Source organism: Drosophila novamexicana, unplaced genomic scaffold, assembly GCF_003285875.2.
Source record: "Drosophila novamexicana strain 15010-1031.04,08,12 unplaced genomic scaffold, DnovRS2.1 tig00000485-arrow-pilon, whole genome shotgun sequence".
Classification (NCBI taxonomy): domain Eukaryota; kingdom Metazoa; phylum Arthropoda; class Insecta; order Diptera; family Drosophilidae; genus Drosophila; species Drosophila novamexicana.
Window position 1 is genome coordinate 2,033,036 of NW_020824808.1, and position 8,954 is coordinate 2,041,989.

The following is an 8,954-nucleotide window of genomic DNA, read 5'->3' on the forward strand; positions in this document are numbered from 1 at the left end:
AGCTGTTTTTGGTGCTTCCATTATAGCTTTGGCTGGCCTTAGTTTCCAAGGACGCCGCCTTTGGCGCTCGCCGGGCCAACAACAACTACTACAACAGCAAACACTTCAACAACAACAACAAACAGATAGCAATATTGGGTGTAGTTGTCGCTGCAACGGCTGACTGGCTGACTGGCCGGGTGGCGTTGTGAGCTGCCGCAATCGGTGCCGCATTCGTATCCAAAGCTCAGAACAAACGACACGTGCGAGGTGCGTGCAAAGTTAAATTGTCAGCGGCAAAAGTTGAAACATTTCTAGAACAATAAAATAAAACACAACCAGCTGCCAAAGGCACCAACATACAACACACACTCGTGACAAAAAAGGTAAAATGTGAGCAAAGAAATAATCGACATGTCTGTTAATTATTGTGAAAGTTTTGTGACACACACGCGGCATTGTCAGCCCTTGTGCTGTTCCTAAGGGCGACTGTACCTGCTCCAGCTGCTGCGTTGGCGTTTCTATTCCAGTTGACAGCTGGTGGTGTTAGTGACAGGCACACAACCCCCTCAATTGTTGGGGTTGTTAGTGAAGCAGCTGCAGCTGTCGTATATGTATCTGGAGCTGTACCAGAATATTTATATATAGCTGTATCTGTATCTCAATCTGTATCTATATATGTGTAACTGTGTCCTGTGTTATTCGCGCATTTGGGGAGTGTGTTCCATGTCATAAAGACACGCACAAATCATGCTTAAACTGGGCCAGGCGTCGCCTGCTTCGCGCTGTGTCCTGTTATTTGTGTCCTGCGTCCTGGCGTTCGGTGCTTTTTGCTTAACTCGCAATTTATGGTTAATCGATGTTGTCTTTGAACGTGACCTATTTGCTTTATTTCGTCGCTCTGTATCCTTTATCGCCATGTCCGTGTCCATGTCACCATTATATATGGCTTTTCAGCTCCCACTCCCATTCCCACATGCACTCAGAGTCCTGCTGACGTGTTAAATTGTCGTTTTGTTTACCCTCAATAAAGCAATAATTTATTTTTTCATGCCCTACTGTACGTCTTCCATAACCTCACGCCCACTCCCTAATTCCACCCCCCGTTAGCGTTTGCATAACGGCATTGCATATGGCCTTGGCCGTGTATATATATTTTTTCTAGTATATCTGAGCAACATAGCCAAAATCGATATGTGGCTGACCTTGACATTCAAAAAGAGCTTTGCCGGTTTTCTCAGATGCTGCAACTGCATTTGTTGTCAGCCACAACCGGAAAGCTTTACAGTTTTGCAAACTCTACATACCGTTGCCTTTCACTAACCTAGCCCAACTTTCTAGGCATGATATATCTAGTATAGCTGACGTGTCCACATGTGGCTGGCCTTGACATTCAACTAGAGCTTTGCCCCTTTTCTCAGGTGCTGCAACTGCATTTGTTGTCGGCCATATATGTTGTCTATAAGCGAAAAGCTTCGTAGTTTTAAGTCCATACAAACTGTTACCCTTTACTAACCTAACCCAACTTTTCAGGTATGATACATCGAGTATATCTGAGGAAATCAATATGTGGCTGGCCTTTCCATTCAGTCAAAGCTTTACCACTTTTCTCAGAAGCTGTAAGTGCATTTATTGTCGGCCACAATTGTTTTCCATAAGCGAAAAGCTTTATAGTTGTCAGTCTCTACACGCTGTGGCGTTTAACTAACCTAACCCAACTTTTTGTTAGGATATATATAGTATATCTGAGAAATCTATATGTGGCAGGGCTTGACACTCACCCAAAGCTTCGTCACTTTTCCTCATATGCTGCAACTGCATTTGTTATCAGCCACATTTGCTGTATACAAGCGAAAAGCTTTACAGACTTACAGTCTCTACATGTCGTTTCGTTTTACTAACCTTACCCAACTTTCTAGGTATGATATATCTAGTATAGCTGAGGAATCGATATGTGGCTGGTCTTGACATTCAACTAGAGCTTTGCCACACTTTTCTGAGATGCTGCAACTGCATTTGCTGCCTGCCACATTTGTTGGCTACAAGCGAAAAGCTTTACAGTTTTGCAGTCCCTACAAACTGTTTCCTTAACTAACCTAACCCAACTTAGGTATAATATATGTAGTATTTCTGAGAAAATCGATATGTGGCTGGCCTTGAAATGCCGAAACTGCATTTGTTGTCAGCCACATTTGTTGTTTACAACTGAACTTAATAGTTTTGCAGTCCCGGAAAGCTGTTGCCCTTAACTAACCTAACCTAACTTTATTGGTATGACGCATCACCATAAGCTACATTTTGGCATGGGAATTTTAATTTGGAGTAATGCTCGTGACAGCAGTTGACTGTTGTTGACTAACTGGGTCATCAACGGGCAATCAGCATGTAACAACGGACATAGCAAATGAGCTCATCAGTTTATTGATTTAATAGGTCACAGAATAGTTGGCATATCGATTTTTCTCAAAGAGGATATTTGCCCTTGCAAATATTATAAATATGCAATATACACATTCTGTTGAAAATTTAACATGTATGTTAAGTTCCTTGCAACAATTAAAAATAGTCGAAAAGCAGAAATTATGGGAATCGAATAGGTATATTAAGTACAAATATTACCTCCTGCTACTAAAACTATGGTAGACCACATCGGACCTATTTTTATTTGAGTGGTAATAGTATGCTAGGATTAGGTAGTAAATTGACACAGTTATTTACGTTTGCGGGTCTGTCTTTGTTTTTATATGATTGCCATCTAATCAAGCAACAGGAAAACAAAGCTAAGTTCCGTTAAAGAAATTACAGTTAACGATTTGTTGTTCCATACTATTTCTTGCTCCCTCCCCCTCTCTCTCTCTCACACTCTCTCACTATCTCTCTCTCTCTCTCTCTCTCTCTCTCTCTCTCTCTCTCTCTCTCGCTTTTTCATACACACTCTGTTGCGTGCTGTTCTAGTTAAATCTTTCATAATATTATGTATCGATGCATAAATATAAAGTACAAGACCATGTTTATTGCTTATAAAAAGATCTAGCTTAGTTATAGAATTCATTTACGTAAAGCACTTTCCCGGCCAAGGGGTTAGAATGTAATTGAATTGTACTTAAGAAATAACCAAAGAGTTGCCAGACAATTGCTATGTTAGGGCTGCCATACTTCCTGATGCAACTCAGCCGTCTGTCGCAATTGTGTTGTGATGTCATGCATGAAATATCGAGCTGAACGGGCACACTTATCCGTACGACTGCAACACTAATCAACTAGTTAAAGTTCAAGTGGTTCCGGTTCATTGAGCACAGCTGCAGTTCTATTGATAGGTGTGTGTTTGCAGTAAATATTATTAAAAATATACATAAACAAGGCGAACAGCTGGTAAGTGTTGGAGATTCCGATTTATGAATGTAATGCATATATAGTTAACAACAATTTGAATCATAACAATAGTTCTAAGTAAACTGATACGGTAGTTATCTAGATGACTTTGAAAAACTAACCCATCTAAAGCTATTGATTGTCAACTTATTTTTCGATGTGTAATTACGATAATGGTCTCACAACCTTATAAGCTAGATCAAAATAAGTCGACTGTGCGCAATGGGGCGTAGAATAAAGCGACATAAAATTCGCTAAATTCATATTTGGACATCTATAGAGAAAACGTAAACAAACAAGGAAACGTGCTTCAAATGGAAATGCCGGACTAGAAAATACCCTGCTGTCACAAACATTCAACTATTTTCTACACACAGCTCACACACACATAGACACGTGCACATGCACATACGTCGGCTGTGTTTTTTTTGTCCATTCTATAGAAAATGCGTTATTGAATAGCCTCGGCGTTTATAGTCCGATGTGAATAAAATTCTCAGGGCATAAACATGGCATTTGAATGAGAATGGGGGGAACAACTATAAAACTAGAATATATTGACACGTTCGTACATACTGGTTTAAACCCCCTATGGTGTAAAAAAAACTTTCCTTTTGCGTGTTATGTTCATTTCCTCAAACTAGTATACCCTTTTTTTACCATTTTCAATTGGTAGGGGGTATAAAACACGCACACAACTGCAGATACAGCTGCCTCTAACTCTTGCCGTAACTAAGCTCAATTCTTAATCATAATAGCCGGCGGCTATGGCTGTCATAATAGAAATAATTATGCGAGGTAAATAAGCAAAGTATTAGACGAAGTTTGGGTGCCTGCAAGCGAAATTTCGTCTTAGATATGTACACCAAGAAAATAAAATAAAAATAAAAATAAAAATAACGCAATTTAATTAATTCTCCCAGTAAGCAGATAAAAACAATTTTAGCTTACAGCTTAGCGAAATGGAACAAATATACATTCAAATTATAATTATATGGTTTCTCTGAAACATCTTTCTATTATTTGCAGACGAGAAAGTTTGATTTCATTCAAACAACATTTGAGTTTACAAAAGTCACAAAAACAAGCAAGCTATGGAAATGGATGCCGCTTTTTATGAAAATCAGTCGGCCTGGAATGTCTGCTCTACGGGCAGATATAAAGAGGTTAGTTAGATTTAAAGATTAAACATATTCAGTTTTGTTATGTTCATAATTTGTAAAAACGTTCAGATATTCCAAATTTATAACAATACGATTTTATTAAATTTAACTTTAAACCAATTCTTACAAGAAACATGGTAAAAAAGGTATGAACATATTGTTACTATTATTAAGCAAATGTTGTATTTCTTTTTGCGGTCTGACAGATGCATCGCGAAGACTTATTCTCGAAGGAAAATGCGCTGAAAAACCTGGCTAAGCGCGAGCTGGCCAATGGGCAAGAGAAGGATTCGATGCACAAGTTGCGCTTGCAGTGCTTCAGTCGTGGTGCCACCGGCATCTTGGGACTTGCCAGGTGAGTGTCGACAATGCAACAGACAAATTTCCCAAGCGCTAAGCACCGCTCGAGAATTTGCCTGGCTGTGCAACCAGAGGCATGTTGGCGTAACCTGGGCTACTGCGCTGTGTGGTTGTAAAAGATGCCCGCACAGGGTATTAAAGCTGTGTCCCAAAATGTGTAACGCATGGGAGAGCCCATTAAGGATATTAATTTTTTATCAGTATTCGCAGTCGAATTGATATAGTTCATGTCCATGTCTGTCTGTTTCTGTGCAAACTTATATGTAAGATTTAAAGCTAGTTTTGTTTTTTTCTGTGGCAGTTCATATCTACTGTCATAGAAATGATTGGTTGATTATCAACATCGGATAAGTATGTTATATATATCTCTTCCGACTTCCGATATACACTTCCGACCACAAGACATACAGATCTGCTCATAGAATCGGACAAATTTTAAATTTTAAAGATATATTCAGCAATTAGCTTAACAATTCTTACATTGTCAGCAATACAGCATACATCAAGGGTATTTAATTTTCGGCCTACCAAAGAGTCTTCCTAGCTGTTTTTCCCTGTTCTCTAGTGTTAACATCCTCTTACATACACTTTGGGCATATTTATTAACAAATGTAAGGCCTGAAGATACACACACTAGGGCATTATAAGTGCGAGGGGCCAGATTGCTGGACAGGCTGGGTGTATTAAAATGATGAAGTTGTTGAGTGTTAGGCAAGTAAAAAATGTAAAATAGGGAGCTGCCCTGAGAGAGATGCCTAAACTGAAGCATGTTTTTCATAAATTCGGCATGCCGCTGCAGCGTGCTGCCAATGTCGACGAGGACAATGATGGGCATGTTAAAGACGATAATGTTGATTGTGATGATGATGACGATGCTGATGAGGATTGTGCTGGAGATGCGTTTGGGTTGGAGCTCAGCACCGGCAAATATGTCGAGTGTATGTTGAACTAACATTTCGAAAGCTCTTCTAAGTGTGTGCCATGCGGCAAAAAACTATGCATGTCAGGCTGCCGCTGACGTTGGCCCGCGCATGAGGCGGCCAGTTTGCGGCAGGGGCTGAGTGATGGCAAAAATCGCTGACTGAATGCAAACAAACATAATTGGATTTCTCTGGTTTCAGTGCCACACAACACCCCCTCCGCACACCCGCAACCTAGCACAAAGAGCCCACCTCCATCTGCTCTTAGCTTTTTATTTCAATTTCAACTCGAATGTCCGACTGGGCGGCAAGTCTGTTAACAATTTTCCGTTTTGAACATATAGACATTTTTAACAAAATCGCAACTTCAATATATCCACATGTTGCAGTATGTGGATCTGCGCATCGACCATCTGCATGAGAGTGAATGTGTGTTTTTGTACAATTTTATTTGTACATATTTATGCAATTTGTTTGTCAGCTGGAAAATTCAATGCATTCAATACATTTTCTAGAAAATTCCGCACATTGCCTATCCTATTCAATATTCTCGCTCTCTCTTTCTTGCTTTTCCTTTAACATATTCATTTTTAGGCTTATTTTTTAGTATTGTGAAAGCTCTCAGAATTAGCAACATTATTATCCTATCCATGGCAACAAAAAGGAATAGAACCTTTAAAATAATATTTAACTTTTATTTCAATTTAATTATATATTTTTTTTTTTGGCTTAAATGGAGGCAAAAAGAAAGATATATTTTAGACTCCAAAAATGATATATCGTATAAATCGATAATATTTGAAATTTCCTCTTACTGCCTTCTGCTGCTGCTTTTTATAGGGTATATCTAAGCAAACATTTGTTTTACAAATTTTAACATTTTGCAATTTATGTTTACGGCTCATGTTGGAAATTTTTTCATTTTAGAGCTTTTCACGTGATGGATGATGACGGCAGTAAGACCCTTAATCTGACAGAATTCAAAAAGGGCATCAACGATTTGGGGCTCGATTCGAATGAGTCCGATATTGAGGACTTGTTCAGACGGTATGCAAAATTCATTTTATGAAAGCTTTTATGGCTTATGATAGTTTCGCTTACAGTTTCGATACCGATGATAATGGCCACATTAACATGACAGAATTTCTCATGAAGTTGCGCGTAAGTGTTGCACAATGCCCAAAGTTTTGAAAAGCTTGCGCTCCCTATAATAATAATATTTAATTCGATACATAATCTATTAAAATTTAACAGCCGCCCATGAGCGCATCTCGCCTGAGCATCATTGAAAAGGCCTTCCAAAAATTGGATTCCAATCACGATGGCCATTTCTCCATTGCCGATTTGAGGCATGTTTACTCGGTGCGCGATCACCCCATGTATCAGAGTGGCGAATTGACCGAGGCTGACATTTTGAAGAACTTTGTGAAGAACTTCGAAGCAGGTGCACCCAATCCAGATGGGATTGTGACCAAGGATGATTTCATCAACTATTATTCCTCAATCAGCGCCTCGATTGACAATGATGCCTACTTCGATTTGGTACTGCGACAGGCCTATAAGCTTTAATTTCGTTTCCTTTTAATTTGCTGGAAATATCGAAATGCGACTAATTTCCTGCGAATCCGACCTTATATGCTAATATATGAAAATCAAATTTTGACAAGTTAGGCACAATGTTTACTAAAAATCAAGAAATTCCTGTTGTCTAGTAAAATGGCTATATGCACAACTTAAACTATCTGCTTTCCCTTTTGGTTAACCTAAAAGCTTATACTTAATTGCTTGTATTTCCGGATTTATATTAAACATTGGCTATTTTACTCGCAAAATAACAAATATGCATAAATTAAAGGCATATATATATAAATATATATATACATAAATAAAATACTCAAGCTCGTTCGATAAACAAATTGACTTATGTGGATTCAATATTTCATATAACTGCATAAATATTTAAAGGAAGTCGGAGCCGGGAAGCAAGCTCTGGATTTTCAACCGTGTCCACAATACTATATATATATTTCTATTTATTATATATTAACTTTCAAGGCTGCAGTCTACATATACATACTCAAAGGATAATTTTGATAATGTGTACATTTTATTTATACGCTATGCATATGCTCTATATGTATTTTCTACAGACAAGTAAAATTGCTTGGCATTCCTAAGCAACACGATGGGCTGGTGGAGGGATTATCTCTAATCTGCTTGTTTTTGGCCAACAATTCGTACAATTTGGCTCAAATTGGCAACGTAGTCGTATTTGCATAGTAGTTGCGTAGTTGATTCCCTAGTTCCACGTAGTTTTGCGAATATAATGCGCTATAATAATTTATTAAATTAAATCCGCGTGCTAATTAGCATAAAACTAATTAGATTACTTGTACATGTGCAGCCACAAAGAGAGAGATGCACAGGTCGAGAGAGAGTAGAGATAAAGAGAGCGAGAAGGAGAGAGAGTGAGTGATAAAATAGTTGGTAGGGGCGGGGCAGGTCTACAGAGCTAAACATTTGTGCGTATGCGCAATAATTTGCCGTTGTCGCCTTTCATAAAATTCATGTTTGCCAAAAAGTCAAACGACCCACACTTGCACACACACACTCATACATACCACAGACGTGGAAACAAATAAGCCTGATTAGCTGATGTTTTTTATACCCTGTCACCACAGTTCGGCTGGGTAAAAGTGGATACGATAAATCTGTGCAGTAAGACAGAAGGCAACATGCATATAGTCTTGACGAATACTTATATCTCTATATATAAAACTGTTTGCCCGGACTGATGGACTGACTGACTGACTGATGGACTGAACAACTTATGTAATTTTTGTCAAAAATAAAACCTTTTTTGTTTTAATATTTATTTGAGACATGGTTCACACATTTCGAACTATCGAACCCTCCTGGGTGCCAAATGGGTTCAAAGTTTGCTGAGCGAATGATTCGTTTTCGGCTTTGAGCTCAGCCCACAGAAGTACAAATTTTGATTTTGATTTGGGGTCTCGTCTGGTTGACGTGAAACCTATTTCAAAATATATATTATATATTATACATTATATATTATATATTATATATTATATATTATATATTATATATTATATATTATATATTATATATTATATATTATATATTATATATTATATATTAT

The 8,954-nt window shown here is 38.2% G+C and overlaps 1 protein-coding gene across 3 annotated transcripts; it reads left to right on the plus strand.

Moving 5' to 3' along the window:
- Positions 1 to 246: 246 nt before the first annotated feature.
- Positions 247 to 7,636, plus strand: LOC115761689 (calcyphosin-like protein). Of its 3 annotated transcripts, none has more exons than XM_030703547.1 (6): positions 247 to 365; positions 4,381 to 4,517; positions 4,721 to 4,869; positions 6,722 to 6,841; positions 6,886 to 6,955; positions 7,049 to 7,636. In XM_030703547.1, exons 2-6 carry the CDS (start codon positions 4,446 to 4,448, stop codon positions 7,361 to 7,363), a joined length of 726 nt encoding a protein of 241 aa, XP_030559407.1. In that variant the 5' UTR covers positions 247 to 365; positions 4,381 to 4,445; the 3' UTR covers positions 7,364 to 7,636. The 3 variants fall into 3 exon arrangements, with proteins under 3 accessions (XP_030559407.1, XP_030559408.1, XP_030559409.1); XM_030703548.1 differs by having other exon boundaries at positions 252 to 365; positions 6,898 to 6,955; positions 7,049 to 7,633; XM_030703549.1 differs by lacking the exons at positions 247 to 365; positions 4,381 to 4,517 and adding an exon at positions 4,533 to 4,660 and having other exon boundaries at positions 7,049 to 7,634.
- The last annotated feature ends 1,318 nt before the right edge of the window (positions 7,637 to 8,954 follow it).